The 22,282-nt window shown below is 41.7% G+C and overlaps 1 protein-coding gene across 1 annotated transcript in view; it reads right to left on the bottom strand.

The window, feature by feature from the left end:
• The window catches only part of FHIP1A (FHF complex subunit HOOK interacting protein 1A), a 484,437-nt gene that overhangs the window by 7,366 nt on the left and 454,789 nt on the right, over positions 1 to 22,282 (bottom strand). The window contains exon 12 of the mRNA XM_069744063.1: positions 522 to 660. Within this exon, the coding sequence (XP_069600164.1) occupies positions 522 to 660 (139 nt within the window). The remainder of the gene's footprint in view (positions 1 to 521; positions 661 to 22,282) is intronic.

Raw genomic sequence — 22,282 nt, 5'->3', positions numbered from 1 at the left:
GGAGCTAGTCTGGGAAGGAAAGATACTGTAGAAGGTAATCACTGCACAGCGAAAAGACATAATAATAACAACAGCAATAACTGCGACCTAGCAGTGTCTGGAATAATAAAAAGCTTCTACGCTAGAAATCGCTGCCTCCCTACATGCAAATGTACATCGTGATCTGCACTCGCTTATACAGAAAAGGTTTCATTAAATATGATAAACAAACTAACATTTGCTGCAATGTATTTTTCTATACACAATCTTTATTTTCTAGTGGGGTATAAATTCCAAACTTAGACAATTTACAGCCATATGATGTAAGTGAGAAATATACCGTATTATTTTTAGAATCAGATTTCTGTGACTGTAAGTCAAGATTTCTACCAGTAGACAGAAATTCACTGCACAATACAAGAGTCGCGGCCTTGGACTTTTTATATATATAGTTCCTCCACCTTACATAGTGTTGTAGATTCTTACTTGTACATATACAGATTTCCAACCATTTTGAGTGAACAAGCGGTCATGCCACATACCTTTGGTTACCATATCTGTTGATCCCTGGCTTATGTTCACACGAGCCAGCAGGTATTGTTGAGCTTCAGTCAGTAACGTGGGGAAATTCTTCTCTACAGAAGCAAATTGTTCAATTTTATGTTTGACAGAGGCCAGAACCTGCAAATGAAGAGGGAAAATATATGTCATTTATGGTTTTCTTTGCTGGAATTACTTTTCTCCTCAGATGTTTAGAAATGGGGTTGAGTTGATTTCATGAGGTGATGAATGAGCCATTTTGCTACAAATAGCCTCCAAAGTCCCAGAAGAGACTGAGCCCGGAGCAGCTGAGGAAGTAAGTGTCTGTGTCATGATGAAGTCCCTAATATAACTGGCAGCCGCCTTGACATCTTGAGCTATGGGACTAAATGATCATTTGAATTCAGCTTTACATTCTCAGATATACCTCTCCAAACCTATGCTGAGGGCATACTGCCAGGCACATTGGGGACTTCACCATTTACAATAATACCTGAAGTGATTTCTTATAACAGATAGAAATACCAGGATAGGCCATAAGATAATGACAGTATACTTTTGATATATTAGCCATGATAACCGTGATGCAGGTAACCCTGATATGGCTTGATGTGAATGATATTACATCCATGGATTTTATTATATATAACAGGTATCAGGGAAGATTATAGTATTTTGCATGACAGAGGCAGATATATTTTTTAGTTAACACTTTAAGTGCATGTACTATATGGATGTACAGCACTTGGCATAAGTGAGTACACCCCAACAGATTTGTCCGAATATCATTAGTTTCTTTTCAGAATGAACATTTTCTACAACATACTACAAAATACTTCCACAAATCTGGGTCATCGATCGCAAACAAGAATTGTTTTTACACAACCAAAAAAGTAATTTTCCTAACAAATGTATTCAAGACCTTGTTGCAAAAATGGGTACACTTTATTGAAAGTCTTAGGAGCAAAGTTAAAATTTAGACTAAAAAATTCAACCACGATCTAATTGTTAGGTCTCGAGTTCCCGCTTCTGCACAGGGGGAATCTCGAGCCATCTCCGCTGCGGTCTCCCATTCTTATCCAGCCGCAGTGGAGTCTGCTCAGCAGGGACGTCGGTCCCAGCGTCTTGCTCAGTCTCACTCTGTACAGAGAGTTACTGCTGCTTCTTCAGCTTCTGCCATTAAAGCCAGTGCTGGTCAGCAGCGAGCGGACTTCTCTGGGACTAAGTCCTTGTCTGCACACACTGAGCATGCCCAGGGCAAGATCTCCCGTTGGAGATCGAGGGTCATGTGCTCAGGCTCTGCAGCACATTCCATTGGTCCTCTTGGCAGGTCTTGGAAGGGCAAAGTTTCTGTGGCCACTTCCTGTGCTGCAACTATATAAACTGCGCATGACCGCACGGCCATGAGCTAGTGTACATTTGCATACGTGTGTTTGTTGTGAGTGCAAGTCGTCCTTGGATACCCCTTCCCTACTGAATGTCTGTTCGCGGAAGGTGTATGGTTGCTATCTAGCGCCCGACTTATCCTACAGCACGAATCACACATTACAGCGTCCAGTTGCTGTGACCGCCAGTACGGCGCCGTGCACTTCCTCTGTGCTTTCCTTACCCAAGCCTGGGTGGTTAGTGGCGTTCGTCAGTGCGGCACCACATGCACTCTTGTGCCTTAATATTGTTATTTAGCTTCCTTACACACCCAGTTGCGGTGTTGTGCCAGCAAGGGTCTAATCGGACTTCAATCCTAGTTGGGGTTGAGTTCGCTGACTACTTGCTCGTTGCTGTGACGCAACAGGATCGCTTCCTTCACGCTGGGTGAAGTTTAACCCACGTGTGTATACTTATGAGTACCGCCACATAGTCCGTCATTATTTGGCAGCAGGTTCCATCTCTGCACGGTGGACCCCGGGCTGCGAACGCACCATACTCTATCTGTCTTATTATTTGGTGCGTTCCGCTAGCCCTAACATAATTATTCATTAAACAAGTGTCCAGCAGACAGCTGAATATAAAAGGGCATTCCTTGGGAAAGAAGACCTCTTCACGTCAGCAACAGCACAACAAGTCATAAAACCTGGGAAAGAAAATAATTTAGTTTTACAAGAATGTGACAGCTACAAGAAGGTCAACAAATCTTTACTTATCAGTCAGAATAATATAATAAAATTGATACAAAAATTTAAACAAAGTTGGAAATGCAACCAACTTATATAACCGCATTTTGCAGATTATAAGATGCACCGGATTTTAAGACGCACCCCAAATTTTGAGGAGAAAAAAAGGAAAAGAAACGTTTTAAAAAAATGGTGGTGCTTCTTATAATCCTTGCATGTTATTGCTTACTGGGGGTGGTAGCTGCGGTGAAACGGGGTCCCAGGGTCGTTGCTGGAGAAGGCAAGAGTGGAGGATTGCTGCAGGCCACAGGCTGGGATGAGGGGGTGTTCAGATGTGAGCTGCTGCACTGTGGCTGTTCGGTAGTGCGGAGGCTCTGCTGACATTTTGTGAAAGCCCAGAGCCCCCGCACTTTTATGGTTTACTGGGGAAGCGCATGCGCAAATGGAGATCTCGGCACCAAGATCTCGGGAGATGAGATCTTAGTAAAAAAACAACTGAATTGTCTTTTCACTCAAGCATCCTGGTGGATAAGGATGATACCCTATGGTCTGGTGTGCTCTGTTTTCCTACAGTGTTTATCTATGCAGCAAGCAGTGCTAGCTATGCCTCTACAGAATCCGAGATGCGCAGGGGCACTGAAGTTGGCCATATCTAGCTATATGTCCAGCTTAAGAGCAGCACTTTCAAGTTTTATAGAAAAGAGCCTGTAATCACTGCACTTCTGGCCCCGGAGATTGGCCACCACCAATGAACTGCATAGATGGTCAAAAACCTAGGCAATGAATAATAAACTGTACAATTAAAAATCTCTCCATTCTAGAAAACCAATGGGATTTTTAATTAGAAGTAAATTGTTGCATGTTTGCAATTTTACCAATTAAAGAAAGGGTTTATCTTAGTATGATGTTAATTGTAGCAGCAAAGTTAGCAAGCGCCAAAACGAGCGTAGGGGACCTGGCAGCACGTTTACTTTTTAGGTAAAAAATGTTTGTCTGATATTTAATTATGCCCTTTGCTCATGCACTTTATCCTTTTTTTGTTAGCACATTGTGCTTATATGCTTTATCATCTGTCTTATGCAGTTCAGCACCTTACTATTTATTCACACTTTGCTAACACATTGATTTGTCTTTCTTTACCCCTTTTATTATTGTTTACAATTGATGTATGCTATCCATCATGTGCTATTTAAGGTGCTGCTATGACATTTGTACTGTGATATGATTGAGCTGTTTTGTAGATTCAATTTTTTCTGGGCATTTTTGCAATATTACTTCTCTCTATGAGCTTACATTTTATAGGGGTTAGTATAGTTTTTTGTAAAATGCGCCATTACCGAATTCAGCTACATATATATATGTATATAAGAAACTTTTTGCTTCTCCAGCGATCAGTCCAATGGTAGAGTAAAATATACCATTAAAAAGTTCCAGATTTCTTCAGTTATAATATTGCATACATTCAATCCCTTATGGACGACATGTTTCGACACCACGTGTCTTCCTCCAGGTGTGGTGTCGAAACATGTCATCCATAAGTACCATTGGACTGATCGCTGGAGAAACAAAATGTTTTTTCTTTACATGTGTGGATTTGTCAGAATCCGTTTTCCATGCGAACTGTAACCACAGGTTGGATGTTTTCCTGTTTCTTCAAAGCAGTAAGCTGGCTTTGCCAAAAACTTTTTTTTATATATATATGTATACTAGGAGGGTTGGGTATGGTCAACCCTGTGGTATTCCTTGTGGATACCTTCATTAAGATCAATATCACAAACCTCTGGAAAGAGAGGGCTCCTCCGTGGGTATTCTCCTGTAGGGGATGGTTTCAGCCTTTCTTCCAGGAATGGGAGACAGGAGGGCAAGTGAAGGATCTTCGCACACTGCATGGACATCTTCCGGCTTACGCTATCTTGGTTCTGAGGGTAATTCGTCGGTGGGGTCTGGGAATGTGGGAGATCAGGACTCTGCCAAGGAAAGTCCTTGACAATAGGGTTCTGTTGACCCATTTCCAGAGGCCTCTGGTGCTCAGGGACTGCCCAAGTCGGGATCTTGGGGTGGGTTTGCATCTTTTGAATTCTATCAGGATCCACTCGAAGTTTTGGGACTTGGCTTGGCGCTGCTTCCATGGGAAACTGTGTGTGAGGGACAATCTGAAGTGTAGGAGCTCTGAGGACAGGAATTGTCCTCGGGAGCATTGTGGTACCTTGCTGGAAAGCATGGACCACTTCCTGCTTCATTGTCCCTTCAGCACAGAGGTGTACAACAGGGTGGGCGCTTTCATTGGCTGGTCTCGGCTGGCCGGTCTCTCCTATGCGGAATGGGCCTATGGAGCATTCGGAGACCTTGGTGGTCAGGACCGCTGCACCTTATTTCTAGTTAGCGCAGTGGTTAGGTATCACACGTGGAACGCAAGGTGCTTAGTATCGACGCAACGAAAAATCCTCCCAGTGGAAGATGTGTTTAGGACCATACTTGGTGACCTGGTGAAGGTGCGCTCTCTAGAGTATGGGAGACTGGGCGCACGGAGGGCCGCTCTCCTCTGGAGGGATTTTTCTTTTAGTGTGCCCTAGTCTGGTCATCTCCTTTCCTGGTGGTGGGCTGATGCTGACACTGAAGATTTTTTTGTTTTGTTTGATCATTATACAGTGACTAGCTGAAGAGCCCGGCGTTGCCTGGGCATAGTAAATATCTGTGGTTAGTTATAGCACCTCACTTCTCTTATTTTCCCATCACGCCTCTCATTTTCCCAATCACATCTTTCATTTTCCCCCTCACATCTCTCATTTTCTCCCTCACTCCTCTCATTCCCCCCTAACACTTGTCATTTCAACCTCACATCTGTCATTTTCTGATCACTCCACTATTTTTCCTCACTCCTCTCATTTTGCACTCACACCTTTTCATTTTCACCTCACACCTCTCATTTTCACCTCATCACCTCAGTATATACATGTTTGTCATCTCCCTTATATATAGTATACATCTGTATGTCATCTCCTGTATATAGTATATACCTGTATGTCATCTCCCCTGTATATATTATATACCTGCTGTGTGTCATCTCCCCTATATATAGTATATACCTGAATGTCATCTCCTTCTATATATAGTATATACCTGTATGTCATCTCCTCCTGTATATAGTATATACCTGTGTGTCATCTCCCCTGTATATAGTATATATCTGTGTGTCATCTCCTCCTGTATATAGTATATACCTGCATGTCATCTTCTATATATAGCATATACCTGTATGTCATCTCCTCCTATATATAGTATATACCTGTAGGTCATCTGCTCCTGTATATAGTATATACCTGTGTGTCATCTCCTCCTGTATATATATGTACCTGTATGTCATCTCCTCCTCTATATAGTATATACCTGTGTGTCATCTCTCCTGTATATAGTATATATCTATGTGTCATCTCCCCTGTATATAGTATATACCTGTGTGTCATCTCCTCCTGTATTAGACCTCGTTCACACGTTATTTGCTCAGTATTTTTACCTCAGTATTTGTAAGCTAAATTGGCAGCCTGATAAACCCCAGCCAACAGGAAGCCCTCCCCCTGGCAGTATATATTAGCTCACACGTACACATAATAGACAGGTCATGTGACTGACAGCTGCCGTATTTCCTATATGGTACATTTGTTGTAGTTTGTCTGCTTATTAATCAGATTTTTATTTTTGAAGGATAAGACCAGACTTGTGTGTGTTTTAGGGCGAGTTTCGTTTGTCAAGTTGTGTGTGTTGAGTTGCGTGTGGCGACATGCATGTAGCGACTTTTGTGAGATGAGTTTTATGTGGCAACATGCGTGTAGCAACTTTTTGTGTGTCGAGTTGCATGTGACAGGTTAGTGTAGCAACTTGTGTGCAGCAAGTTTTGCGCATGGCGAGTTTTGCGCGTGGCGAGTTTTGTGTGGTGCCTTTTGAGTATGTGCAAGTTTCGTGTGAGGCAAATTTTGCATGTGTTGCAACTTTTGTGCATGTGGCAATTTTTCCGCGTGTGCAAGTTTTGCATGTGGCGAGTTTTCCATGAGGTGAGTTTTGCACTTGTGGCGAGTTTTGCAAGAGCCTAGTTTTTGCATGTGGCGAGTTCTGCGCGTTGCGAGTTTTGAGCGGCGACTTTTGTGTTTCGACTTTTATGTGGCGAGGTTGGCGTATGTGTGGTGAAATGTGTGCTGAGGGTGATATGTGTTCAAGCACGTGGTAGTGTGTGGCGCATTTTGTGTGTGTGTTCATATCCCCGTGTGTGGTGAGTATCCCATGTTGGGGCCCCACCTTAGCAACTGTACGGTATATACTCTTTGGCGCCATCGCTCTCACTCTTTACGTCCCCCTTGTTCACATCTGGCAGCTGTCAATTTGCCTCCTACACTTTTCCTTTCATTTTTTCTCATTATGTAGATAGGGGCAAAATTGTTTGGTGAATTGGAACGCGTGGGGTTAAAATTTCGCCTCACAACATAGCCTATGATGCTCTCGGGGGCCAGACGTGTGACTGTGCAAAATTTTGTGGCTGTAGCTGCGACGCCTCCAACACTTTTCCTTTCACTTTTTTCCCCATTATGTAGATAGGGGCAAAATTGTTTGGTGAATTGGAAAGCGCGGGGTTAAAATTTCACCTCACAACATAGCCTATGACGTTCTCGGGGTCCAGACGTGTGACTGTGCAAGATTTGGCGGCTGTAGTTTCGACGCCTCCAACACTTTTCCTTTCACTTTTTTCCCCATTATGTAGATAGGGGCAAAATTGTTTAGTGAATTGGAACGCGCGGGGTTAAAATTTTGCCTCACAACATAGCCTATGACGCTCTCGGGGTCCAGACGTGTGACTGTGCAAAATTTTGTGGCTGTAGCTTCGACGCCTCCAACACTTTTCCTTTCACTTTTTTCCCCATTATGTAGATAAGGGCAAAATTGTTTGGTGAATTGGAACGCGCGGGGTTAAAATTTCGCCTCACAACATAGCCTATGATGCTCTCGGGGGCCAGACGTGTGACTGTGCAAAATTTTGTGGCTGTAGCTTCGACGCCTCCAACACTTTTCCTTTCACTTTTCCCCATTATGTAGATAGGGGCAAAATTGTTTGGTGAATTGGAACGCGCGGGGTTAAAATTTCATCTCACAATATAGCCTATGACGCTCTCGGGGTCCAGACGTGTGACTGTGCAAAATTTTGTGGCTGTAGCTGCGACGGTGCAGATGCCAATCCAGGACATACATACACACATACACACATACACACATTCAGCTTTATATAGTAGATGTATATAAAGTGTATATATATACTGTATATACACACACACACACACTGTATATTTTAAAATCATCCCTTAAAATATGACTGCAGATATGACCCATAAAGTTAGAATTTATCAGCTGTACAATAGACTATAGTCCTGTTTGTCATCTATAGCTCTGTTGGCTGCTTTTACATTGGTTAATCCATACAACTTCTTAATAAGGGGGAAGCATTTCAAGTCCATTCCTGCATGTATGGGGTCTCTATATTTATTATGTTTTATGTACGAATCATGTCTTTACTGGACTTTTTGCAATGTACATGTTTTCTGCTACAGTGGTGTCAATCTTATGCATTAAGAGTGTGCTGACACCTTGTCATTATAGGGACTATATTCCTCATGTCCTACCCACTGTCATACAGATACATTTAAATTAGGAGGGTGCTGCAATTTCTTCGCTGACCTTGGGATATAAATATATGTGTGTAGTGTTTACTGTACGTACCTACATGCAAACTTACTCAAGTAACCTTCACACATGATCTGGTATGAGCATGATGTCACCCCTTTTCTTTGCATCACTGGCACATGACAGGATTTTAACCCCTTCATGACTCGGGGTATTTTCGTTTTTCGTTTTCGCTTTTTGCTCCCCTCCTTCCCAGAGCCATAACTTTTTTATTTTTCTGTCAATATGGCCATGTGAGGGCTTATTTTTTGCGGGACGAGCTGTACTTTTGAACGAAATCATTGGTTTTAGCATGTCATGTACTAGAAAACGGGAAAAAATTCCAAGTGCGGTGAAATTGCAAAAAAGGTGCAATCCCACACTTGTTTTTTTGTCTGGCTTTTTTGCTGGGTTCACTGAATGCTAAAACTGACCTGCAATTTTGATTATCCAGGTCATTACGAGTTCATAGACACCAAACATGTCTAAGTTATTTTTTATCCAAGTGGTGAAAAAAATTTCCAAACTTTGGTAAAAAAAAATTGTGCCACTTTCCGATAACCGTAGCGTCTCCATTTTTTGTGATCTGGGTCAGGTGAGGGCTTATTTTCTGCGCGCCGAGCTGATGTTTTTAATAATACCATTTTGATGTAGATACGTTCTTTTGGCCACCCGTTATTGCATTTTAATGCAATGTTGCGGTGTCTAAAACAAAAAAATTCTGGCATTTCAATTTTTTTTTCTCGCTACACCGTTTAGCAATCAGGTTAATCCTTTTTTTTTATTGATCAGGTGATTCTGAACACGGCGATATCAAATATATGTATATTTGATTTTTTTAAAATTGTTTTATTTTGAATGGAGCGAAAGGGGGGTGATTTAAATGTTTGTTTATTTTTTAAGTATTTTTTTAAAACCCTTTTTTTAATTTTTGCCATGCTTCAATAGCCTCCATGGGAGGCTAGAAGCTAGCACAACTCGAATTGGCTCAGCTACATAGGAGCAAAGCTCAGATCGCTCCTATGTAGCTGAATTCCTGTTTGCTATGAGCGCCGACCACAGGGTGGCGCTCATAGCAATCCGGCATCAACAACCATAGAGGTCTCAAGGAGACCTCTGGTTGTTATGCCGACGCATCACTGACCCCCGTTCATTTGACGGGGATCAGCGATGAGCTCATTTCCGGCTCGGTGGCCGGAAGCTGTAGTTAAATGCTGCTGTCAGCAGTATTTAACTAGTTTATAACAGCGGGTGAATCGCGATTCCACCCGCCGCTATTGCGGGCACATGTCAGCTGTTTAAAACAGCTGAATGTCCCGGCTTTGATGCGGGCTCACCGCCGGAGCCACATCAAAGCAGGGGATCTGACCTCAGACGTACTATCCCATCCGGGGTCAGAAAGGGGTTAAAGACCACCACAGAGATTAGTCATGCACCCCCAAAGCCCTGGACTAAACATAAGACATTATATCACTTTGGACTTAAATGAGTTACGAAATTTATGTAAATGGTCTGAATAATGAAAAAGTTCTTTTAGTTTCTCATCAAAAATAAATTTGTAAAAATGTTGGAAAGAATACTATTTTTGAACATTTCTGGGAGGTGTTATGGATTATATAATCTAAAAACATTTCTATAAAAATATTAATTTTAGGTCTCATTCAGACATCAGTGATTTTCTCATATTAAAAAATAAATTCATAAATTGGCAAGTTTCTCATATCCACTAAAATATTAAAAATAAATAATTCACAGACTGCACATGGATGACAGTGTGTAGTGATTTTACAGGGACCTCAAAATTTTACATACCCTGGCAGAATTTTTGCTTTCTTGGCCTTTTTTCAGAGATTTTGAATGATAACACCAAAACTTTTTCTACACTCATGGTCAGTGGTTGTGTGAAGCCATTTAGTGTAAAACTACTGTGCTTTCTCTTTTTAAATCATGACAACCCAAAACATCCAAATGACCCTGATCAAAAGATCACATACCCTGGTGATTTTGGCCTGATAAACATGCACAGGAGTTGACACAAATGGGTTTGAATGGCTACTAAAGATAACATCCTCACCTGTGACCTGTTTGCTTGTAATCAGTGTGTGTGCATAACAGCTGAATGAGATTCTGGGATTCAGACAGACTCTTGCATCATTCATCCAGCCACTGACTTTTCTGGATTGTGAGTCATGGGGAAAGCAAAAGAATTGTCAACAGATCTACGGGAAAAAGTAGTTGAACTGTATAAAACAGGAACGTGATACAAAAAGATATCCAAGGAATTGATAATGCCTGTCAACAGCGTTCAAACTGATTAACAAATGGAAAATCAGGGGCTTTGTAAAAACAAAACCACAGTCAAGTAGAAAACAAAAATGTCATCTACAACTGCTAGGAAAATTGTTCGGGATGCAAACAAAAACCCACAATAACATCAGCTCAAAACAGGATTCTCTGAAAACTAGCGGTGTCGCTGTTTCAAGATGCACAGTAAGGCCGGCGTCACACTCAGCGTATGCAAATACGGTCCTTATATTACGGCCGTAATACGCTGAAAAGTCCCGAAAATAGTGGTCCGTAGCTCCTCCGTAGGCAGGGTGTGTCACCGTTTTTTGCGCATGGCATCCTCCGTATGTAATCCGTATGGCAGCCGTACTGCGTGTTTTTATCGCAGGCTTGCCAAACCGACATACGCCTATACAAGGGATCCATGTGTTAAAAAGCAAAACAAACATATACTGTCTATATATAGCCCTCTGCTGGCTGTTCATAGATCGTGGGAACTTTCCTAGAAAGCCTGGGAGCCTGGGAGCTTTCTAGGCAAGTTCCCACGATCTATGAACAGCCAGCAGAGGGCGCCTCACCGCAAATGAAGCTAAACATAGATCATTGACCTATATTTAGCTTCATTCCCCGGGGTTTTGCAGCAAGGAGCAGCCTGCATTAGCGGAACTCCTTGCTGCAAAATGTTTTAACCCCTTCAGAAGGATTTACATCGTTGGACTTTACAGATCTGCGGAAGGTAAGTATATTGTTGGTTTATTATGTTTTTTCTTTCACAGAACGAGGGTCTTCAGTGATTGGATTGTGCGTTAAATTAAATATTACAACAACCTTTGTTTTTATTTCATTAAAATAATTTTTAATGTGTGTGTGTTTTTTAACCCTTTCATTCAATTGGATTAATAATGGATAGGTGTCATAATTGACGCCTCTCCATTATTAATTAGGCTTAATGTCACCTTACAATAGCAAGGTGGCATTAACCCTTCATTACCCCATATCCCACCGCTACACGGGAATGGGAAGAGAGTGGCCAAGTGCCAGAATAGGCGCATCTTCCAGATGTGCCTTTTCTGGGGTGGCTGGGGGCAGGTGTTTTTAGCCAGGGGGGGGCCAATAACCGTGGACCCTCTCCAGGCTATTAATATCTGCCCTCAGTCACTGGCTTTACTACTCTGGCGGAGAAAATTGCGCGGGAGCCCACGCCAATTTTTTCCGCCATTTAACCCTTTATTTTAAGAGCTAGAACGGCCAAATTTTGCAGATACACACTACTGACATTAGTAGTGTGGAATCTGCAAAAAAAAAAGGAGAGAAGACATGGTTTACTGTATGTAAACCATGTCTCAAATCATGTCGGGTTTAGGAAGGAGAAAGAAAAAGCCGGTAATTGAATTACCGGCTTTCAAGCTGTATAGCGCTGGAATAAATATTAATATATATACATATATGTGTCTCACTGACATAGAATAGGTATATATATATATATATATATATGTGTACACATTTATTCTACCTATTGGACTGGAAGCTGTCAGTGTGATTTTACTGTACACCGCACTGAATTACCGGCTTTTCTCTCTAACACCGCTGCGTATTTCTCGCAAGTCACACTGCTTGTCCGTGTGTAATCCGTATTTTTCACGCTTCCATAGACTTTCATTGGCGTATTTCTTGCGCAGTACGGTGACAAACGCAGCATGCTGCGATTTTCTACGGCCGTAGAAAGCCGTATAATACTGATCAGTAAAATACGGCAGATAGGAGCAGGGGCATAGAGAATAATTGTGCCGTATTTTTTGCGAGTTTTACGGATGTAGTTTCTGCGCTCTTACGTCCGTAAAACTCGCAAGTGTGACGCCGGCCTAAGGAAGCACTTGGAGAAAAATGGGTTGCATGGTCGAGTCGCCAGAATAAAGCCATTACAGCGCAAATGTATATCGCCTACAATACGCAAAACAGCACAGAGAGAAGCCTCAAAACTTATGGAACAAGGTAATTTGGAGTGATGAGATCAAAATTGAACTTTTTGGCCACAACCATAAACGTTACATTTGGACAGAGGTCAACAAGGCCTATAGTGAAAGAAACACCATTCCTACTGTAAAGCACAGGGGTGGATCGCTGATGTTTTGGGGATGTGTGAGCTACAAAGGCACAGGAAACTTGGTCAAAGTTGAAGGAAAGATGAATACAGCACATTATCAGCAAATACTCGAGGCAAATTTGCAATCGTCAGTCCAGAAGTTGCGCATAGGACGTACTTGAACATTCCAACATGACAACGATCCAAAATACAAGGCCAAGCCGCCCTTTTATTGGCTACAGCAGAACAGAGTGAAGGTTCTGGAGTGGCCATCTCAGTCTCCTGATCTCAATATCATTGAACCACTCTGGGGAGATGTCAAGCACGCAGTTCATGCTAGACAGCCCAGGAATGTACAGGAACTGGAGGCTTTTTGCCAAGAAGAGTGGGCAGCTTTACCATCTGAGAAAATAAAGAACCTCATCCACAACAACCACAAAAGACTCCAAGCTGTAATTGAGGTTAGAGGGAGCAATACACGGTATTAAGAAATGGGGTATGTGAACTTTTGATCAGGGTCATTTGGATGTTTTGGGTTGTCATTATGATTTAAAAAGAGAAAACACAGTAGTTTGACAATAAATGGCTTCACCCAACCATTAGTCATGAGTGGAGAAAAAATTTTGGTGTTATTATTCATATTCAATGAAAAAAGGCCAAGAAAGCAAAAATTCTGCCGGGGTATGTAAACTTTTGAACACAACTGTAGACTTTAATGAGTATATGTTTTATCCGTGAAAAACACGGCTAGAACACGTACATGATTCACAGATGTCTGAATGAGACCTGATGAAGACAACATGCCTTTTACTACTCAATAGATTGGAAACTGAAATACTTGAAAGGTATTTAGAAAGTCTATCATTTGGAGAGATTACAGGCAGAGCACGTTGTACCACTGAGGTTTACTTATTTTGTCCTCTATTCCCTCTGTGTCTAATATGAAAAGAGAAGCATTTTGTTGTCTATGTGTACTAGGTGTCTATCAACAGAATAGAAAGGACTCGTCGGAGTTGTAGAAAACGAAGTAATTTCACTGAGATCTGACAAACCTTCACTGTACTAAGATTATTTCTGTTATCGCATTTTTCTTTTCCACTGCCATCAAGTATCATAATAGCCATTAAATTGCTCCTGTCCCTATAATTCCATTTTTTCTAGGTAAAAAGCATCTTGTTCTTTATATATTGGTTATATCTTTTAACAAGTTTGCTTTTTAGTGATTTATGAATTCATTGAGTATTCTTTACAATCTGCAATGCATTTATTAGCACAAGAGACAGTACTGTAGCACTTACTTATATGGCTAAAATCTATGTGACAAATACATAAAGCCTCTAATGGATCACTGATATTGATGACTCCTTTATTTTGACCTGGGTAGAATAGATATATTAGGAGTCCTAAGCACCAGAAAATAGAATTATAAATAAAACCTATATAAAGCATGTGTAGCATAATGGATTAATAAAATGCACAATTTGTTTTATTTTTTTTTTTAAATCAAAGGACTGGTCTTTTGGAATATACTACAAAATGTTAATTCCCCATGATGTTCTATTATGTCATGGCGTCAACTACAATTAATTTACCACAGGGACAAGTTTCATAGTGTGACTGAAATATTGTGAGAAAAAGATGCAAGAGATGGATATGGTATGTGTAGGTGTCACACGTTGGGTGCGGGTGTATGCAAAGGACTCAGGTGATGAGCTTGCACCTTAGGTGATGGGTGGTGCAGGAGCGTAACTACAACAGCTGCAGGGGTTGCAGTCGCACCCGGGCCCTGGAGCCTAGGGGGCCCTAAAAGTCCCTTTGGCCTATAGAAAAAGACTATTGCTATTAAAGATTTAAATATTTGGGTGCCCGTTGGAGCTTTCGCATCGGGGCCCATGAGTTTCAAGTTACGCCGCTGGGGTGGTGACTGTGTTATACAACTGTTAACTGCCTCTAACAGCAGCGATTAAATGCTGCCCTCATACTCTGACCGCACCATGTAAGTGTTGAAAGCTCAGTGAAGAAATATCTTTGTTTTATTATTAAAATAAGTGACAAAAATATAAATAATTTAACAACTATTAATGTTGATGCAGAAAAGAGCATTAAAGATGTCATGAATAAATTACAGTTACACTCTCTTAGGGTACCGTCACACTATACGATTTACCTACGATCACGACCAGCGATATGACCTGGCCGTGATCGTAGGTAAATCGTAGTGTGGTCGCTGGGGAGCTGTCACACAGACAGCTCTCCAGCGACCAACTATGCCGAGGTCCCTGGGTAACCAGGGTAAACATCGGGTAACTAAGCGCAGGACCGCGCTTAGTTACCCGATGTTTACCCTGGTTACAAGCGTTAAACTAAAAAAAAAAAAAACAGCACATACTTACATCTGGTGTCCGTCAGGTCCCTTGCCGTCTGCTTCCCGCACTCAGTGACTGCCGGCCGTAAAGTGAAAGCAGAGCACAGCCGCTGTGCTTTCACTTTCACTTTACGGCCTGCAGTCACAGTGCGGGAAGCAGAGACGGCAAGGGACCTGACGGACACCAGAATGTAAGTATGTGCTGTTTGTTTTTTTTTAGTTTAACGCTTGTAACCAGGGTAAACATCGGGTAACTAAGCGCGGTCCTGCGCTTAGTTACCCGATGTTTACCCTGGTTACAAGCGAACGCATCGCTGGATCGCATCGCTAGATCGGTGTCACACACACCGATCTAGCGATGACAGCGGGAGATCCAGCGATGAAAGAAAGTTCCATACGATCTGCTACGACGTACGATTCTCAGCAGGATCCCTGATCGCTGCTGCGTCAGACACAGCGATATCGTAACGATATCGCTGGAACGTCACGAATCGTACCGTCGTAGCGATCAAAATGTTATAGTGTGACGGTACCCTTAATAAGTCTTTGATCAGGAAGCAAGAGATAACATCTAATGGGACAATTGGAATATGTCAGCATGACCTACAATGGCCATGGGCTACCCTACACAAGAATGTTCCATGCTTTATCGTAGGGGGTCTGCCCCTGATAAGAATTGAATTACACTGTGACTTTAAGAGACAATGCTCCCCTCAGATTTGTTTGCACTTGGACTAGTCATTTTTTCCCTGCATCTTGCTGTGTGTTGAGAAGCGGAAGCAGGAAGTATGTCGGTTCAGGAAGTGAAGAGGGAGCCTTGTGCCTGTGAGACAGACAGGACAATAAATGTGTCCTAACAATGAGATTTGTAAATGAACTAATGGCTTCAAGGGAGAAGATTGTTCACGATTCTAGCAGGGTCGAGTGTAACACCAGTGTTCAACTGTGTTAGTGTAGAGCAGGCTTCTTTAGCTTGGACACTGTAGCAGTGCAGCCTGATTATCGGAAGCCAGGTAGGAAGGTAGAAGAGAGTAGAAATTGTTTATACTGTTTGCATTGAATTTTGCATTGCCATAGCTGGAGAGCAGCTTGTGGGACACGCTCCAACTATCTCTCCTTGTATGTACAGTATTATTGCTGTTATCATTACAAAAACTGTTAATCTTACTTTCCAGCCTATAATCCTCTGTCTTTCCATAAACCCAGTGTTTTGTTTCTGCCTCCTTGTCTACTGCATCACATTTGAGTCCTGCCTGGTGGTGTCGTTCAAGCACCCATACATTACTGTGAAGGTTGGCACCCTAAAAAGCAATATGGCGCCCCCCCACATATTCTTCATTTGATGATTTAAGGGGGTGCACGAGGACTGGCCTGCGCCCTATTCTCCTTTCTCATGTGTCTGACATCCCTGACAAGTGCTGGTTCATGTTATATGTACACTGTATATATTTATTGTGTGTGCTTTCTACTGTACAGACAGGGAAAGTGTGGTATGCAGGTTAGCCACTAGAGGGGGCACATTAGAATACTACAGGATAAGACAGAGTAATAGGAACTAGTTTACATAGGAGGGGCCAACCGGGGTAAGTCAGAAGGATTTCCTGATTTTAGTCAGCAGGGCCAGGGAGTCCAGACAGGTCAGAGGGCCTTAGAGCCTGGGCCAAGCAGTTGGCCATGCAACATTTAAGTAAGGAACCCAGTTGTCCAGGGCCTGTGGGGCGAAGGTCACAGCAGAGAAGGAATGCAGGGCAGCTCAAATATGTGGCAGCTAACTACATGGGCTGATGCCCTTATGTCTGGCGTGAAACGGATAGGGGAACTCATGAAGATAGTTAAGCTGACCAGAAGGAATGCTTCAGTGCTGGATGAGTCGGTGCATCCCTGGGACATTCTGGAAGAAGTGAGGGAAAGCGCAGGGCAAGACAAAGATGTGTTCTGTGATGTTCCTTATAATGTTGCTGTAACTGTGCTGGACGTACTGAGAATGGAACCAAGTAAAACCGTTTGTTAAGTTGGAACTGGACTCTGACACGCCGTCAGGAAGAACTCCTCAGCAGATCAGAGAGGACCCTGACGGGTCAGAAAGCGGTACATAAGGTATGTTACAAAGGGGACATTGTGTGCATGTGGAGGGAGACCAGGGTGAGAATGAGCAACCTTTGTGAACCATGACTACGGCCCTGGCCTCTCTCACAACCATACAGTAGTATCTTAACTTTGAGTATACAAGAATCCTGTTCAAATGCAAGTAGGATCAAGTCTCCCTATAGGTAGAGACCCCTGCCTAGTAGATATGATGTCCCAATCTCGACTCATTTCCTCCTCTTAATATCAGGGTTCCTAAGGAGCCAAGAGAATGTCTGCTGGCTGCATCCCCCATAATACAGACAAATAAGAGCAGTATCACTCAATAAAGATAATAATTGTAAGGGTTATAATTTCTGACACTATATTTCAATATATGATATATTAATATATTATACATATCGTCTGTGAGTCCTGCAAAAACTTTTTTTTCAATATTTAAACCCACTTTGAATATTTTATTCTTTTTCACAGACAGTACATTACAGTTTAAAATAAAGCCCTTAAGTGTCGACTAAATAAGAAAAAATTATAGCTCTTGGACAAAAAATAGGAAAAATTTGAAAGAGCAACATAAAAATTGGCTCCAATAGGAAGGGTTAAAAAGTGATATAATTATCTAAAAGTTGTAAAACTTTCTAAATTTGGCACCACCATATCATACTGACCTGCAAAATAAAGCAAACATGTCATGCTGCGCAGTAAAGATTGGAAACCAAATTCAAAACAATGGCAGAACAGCGGTTTTTTTTTCACCCCTCACCAACAAAACTTGTAAAAGTTATATCTTACATTATATTAACCCTAAATTACAACTGTTTCTAAAAAAAAAACACCAAACCCTCATATTTCAAAAGTTATAGATTTCAAAATGGATAATTGAAAAGATTAGTAAAATCCCTATATACATAAAATGGTCACTTTGAGACAATGTGGCCTCATCTGATAGATATTGTGCTAAATAGGCAATCAGCAAATCGCTTACAAATCGTGTTGTCTTACCCTCGAAAAATCACTCCAAATCATCATATGCTTGAAAACTGAGGGCTTTGATCACCTTCATCAGCATTCTTTGTCAACTCAAAAATGTTGGATGACAAGTTACAGAATATAAGAATGAAGAAACTCTATGAACATAGTAGGCAGAAGTGGGAGCCAAAAGCAGTTTTACCTTTCTGTAGAGGATGAGGGTAGCAAGATCATGCTTTACTACTGGTTTTATGTAAAAGGCAAGTAGAGTGTATCCCTTGTCAGGCAAGTGACATACTCTTACATCACAAGTCAGGTCCCCATTTTTTATGCAAATACAGGAACTGAGTTTGCATCATTCTCGGCAGACACTGGATGTGTTATTCTGCTAGCATCTGCCTCTAACAGAAGCCAATAGAGCTCTATGGCTCTTGTTGACGTTAACTGTTTAGATGCCGCTGTCAATCACAGAAGCATTTAACCCCTTTACCCCCAAGGGTGGTTTGCACGTTATGGACCGGGCCAATTTTTACAATTCTGACCACTGTCCCTTTATGAGGTTATAACTCTGGAACACTTCAACGGATCCTGGTGATTCTGACATTGTTTTCTCATGACATATTGTACTTCATGATAGTGGTAACATTTCTTTGATATTACCTGCGTTTATTTGTGAAAAAAACAGAAATTTGGCGAAAATTTTGAAAATTTTGCAATTTTCCAACTTTGAATTTTTATGCAATTAAATCACAGAGATATGTCACACAAAATACTTAAGAAGTAACATTTCCCACATGTCTACTTTACATCAGCACAATTTTGGAACCATTCTAAAAACTGCACCCCTCAAGGTGCTCAAAACCACATTCAAGAAGTTTATTAACCCTTCAGGTGTTTCACAGGAATTTTTGGAATGTTTAAATAAAAATTAACATTTAACTTTTTTTCACAAAAAAATTATTTCAGCTCCAATTTGTTTTATTTTACCAAAGGCAACAGGAGAAAATGGACTGCAAACGTTGTTGTACAATTTGTCCTGAGTATGCCGATACCCCATATGTGGAGGTAAACTACTGTTTGGGCGCATGACAGAGCTCAGAAGCGAAGGAGCGCCATTTGACTTTTCAATGCAAAATTGACTGGAATTGAGATGGGACGCCATGTTGCGTTTGGAGAGCCACTGATGTGCCTAAACATTGAAACCCCCCACAAGTAACACCATTTTGGAAAGTAGACTCCCTAAGGAACTTATCTAGATGTGTGATGAGCACTTTGACCCACCAAGGGCTTCACAGAAGTTTCTAATGCAGAGCCATAAAAATAAAACAAAAATTTTTTCCCACAAAAATTATTTTTTAGCCCCCAGTTTTGTATTTTCCCAGGGGTAACAGGAGAAATTGGACCCCAAAAGTTGTTGTCCAATTTGTCCTGAGTGCGCTGATATCCCATATGTGGGGGGGAACCACCGTTTGGGCGCATGGGAGGGCTCAGAAGGGAAGGAGCGCCATTTGGAATGGAGACTTAGATGGAATGGTCTGCAGGCGTCACATTGCATTTGCAGAGTCTCTAATGTACCTAAACAGTAGAAACCCCCCACAAGTGACCCCATATTGGAAACAAGACCCCCCAAGGAACTTATCTAGATGTGTTGTAAGAACTTTGAGCCCCGAAGTGTTTCACTACAGTTTATAACGCAGAGCCGTGAAAATAAAAAATCTTATTTTTCCCACAAAAATTATTTTTTAGCCCCCAGTTTTGTATTTTCCCAAGGGTAACAGGAGAAATTGGAAACCAAAAGTTGTTGTCCAATTTGTCTTGAGTACGCTGATTCCCCATATGTTGGGGTAAACTCCTGTTTGGGCACACCGGAGAGCTCGGAAGGGAAGGAGCACTGTTTTACTTTTTCAACGCAGAATTGGCTGGAATTGAGATCGGACGCCATGTCGCGTTTGGAGAGCCCCTGATGTGCCTAAACAGTGGAAACCCCCCAATTATAACTGAAACCCTAATCCAAACACACCCCTAACCCTAATCCCAATGGTAACCCTAACCACACTTCTAACCCAGACACACCCCTAACCCTAATCCCAACCCTATTCCCAACCGTAAATGTAATCCAAACCCTAACCCTAACTTTAGCCCCAACCCTAACTGTAGCCTTAAACCTAGCCCTAACCCTAGCCCTAGCCCTAACCCTAACCCTAGCCCTAACCCTAATGGGAAAATGGAAATAAATACATTTTTTTAATTTTTTCCTAACTAAGGGGGTGATGAAGGGGGGTTTGATTTACTTTTATAGCGGGTTTTTTAGCGGATTTTTATGATTGGCAGCCGTCACACACTGAAAGACGCTTTTTATTGCAAAAAATATTTTTTGTGTTACCACATTTTGAGAGCTATAATTTTTCCATATTTGAGTCCACCGAGTCATGTGGGGTCTTGTTTTTTGCGGGATGAGTTGATGTTTTTATTGGTAACATTTTCGGGCACGTGACATTTTTTGATCGCTTTTTATTCTGATTTTTGTGAGGCAGAATGACCAAAAAACAGCTATTCATGAATTTCTTTTGGGGGAGGCGTTTATACCGTTCCGTGTTTGGGAAAAATTGATAAAGCAGTTTTATTCTTCGGGTCAGTACAATTACAGCGATACCTCATTTATATCATTTTTTTATGTTTTGGCGCTTTTATACGATAAAAACTATTTTATAGAAAAAATAATTATTTTTGCATCGCTTTATTCTGAGGACTATAACTTTTTTATTTTTTTTGCTGATGATGCTGTATGGTGGCTCGTTTTTTGTGGGACAAGATGACGCTTTCAGCGGCACCATGGCTATTTATATCTGTCTTTTCGATCGCGTGGTATTCCACTTTTTGTTCGGCGGTATGATAATAAAGCGTTGTTTTTTACATTGTTTTTTTTTCTTACGGTGTTTACTGAAGGGGATAACTAGTGGGACAGTTTTATAGGTTGGGTCGTTACAGATGCGGCGATACTAAATATGTGTACTTTTATTGTTTTTTTTTATTTAGATAAAGAAATGTATTTATGGGAATAATATTTTTTTTTTCATTATTTAGGAATTTTTTTTTTTTTTTTAAGCATGTGGAATTTTTTTTTATTACTTTTTTACTTTGTCCCGGGGGGGACATCACAGATCGCTGATCTGACAGTTTGCACAGCACTCTGTCAGATCACCGATCTGTCTGAGAGCAGTGCAGGCACTTGGTAAGCCACCTCCCTCCCTGCAGGACTCGGATGCTGCGGCCATCTTGGATCCGGACCTGCTGCAGGGAGGTAAGGAGACCCTCGCAGCAACGCGATCACATTGCATTGCTGTGGGGGTCTCAGGGAAGCCCGCATGGAGCCCCCTCCCTGCACGATGCTTCCCAATACCGCCGGCTGTTATGAAAGGTAATTCAGTACCACAATGGACATAGAGGTCAGCGCACATACAGTGACCTGGCAATAACTCAAAAAACAAGAACGAGCTCTGAGACGTGGGAACTCTGTTGACCGCAATCCCTAATCCTCTCCAACCACACTAAAGGCAGCCGTGGATTGCGCCTAACGCTCCCTATGCAACTCGGCACGGCCTGAGAAACTAGCTAGCCTGAAGATAGAAAATAAGCCTACCTTGCCTCAGAGAAATACCCCAAAGGAAAAGGCAGCCCCCACATACAGTGGGGCAAAAAAGTATTTAGTCAGTCAGCAATAGTGCAAGTTCCACCACTTAAAAAGATGAGAGGCGTCTGTAATTTACATCATAGGTAGACCTCAACTATGGGAGACAAACTGAGAAAAAAAAATCCAGAAAATCACGTTGTCTGTTTTTTAGACAATTTATTTGCATATTATGGTGGAAAATAAGTATTTGGTCAGAAACAAAATTTCATCTCAATACTTTGTAATATATCCTTTGTTGGCAATGACAGAGGTCAAACGTTTTCTGTAAGTCTTCACAAGGTTGCCACACACTGTTGTTGGTATGTTGGCCCATTCCTCCATGCAGATCTCCTCTAGAGCAGTGATGTTTTTGGCTTTTCGCTTGGCAACACGGACTTTCAACTCCCTCCAAAGGTTTTCTATAGGGTTGAGATCTGGAGACTGGCTAGGCCACTCCAGGACCTTGAAATGCTTCTTACGAAGCCACTCCT

The sequence above is a fragment of the Ranitomeya imitator genome, chromosome 1 (genome assembly GCF_032444005.1).
Source record: "Ranitomeya imitator isolate aRanImi1 chromosome 1, aRanImi1.pri, whole genome shotgun sequence".
Taxonomy (NCBI): domain Eukaryota; kingdom Metazoa; phylum Chordata; class Amphibia; order Anura; family Dendrobatidae; genus Ranitomeya; species Ranitomeya imitator.
Note: the sequence above shows the minus strand (reverse complement) of the source record. Positions and strands in the feature narration are given on the sequence as shown.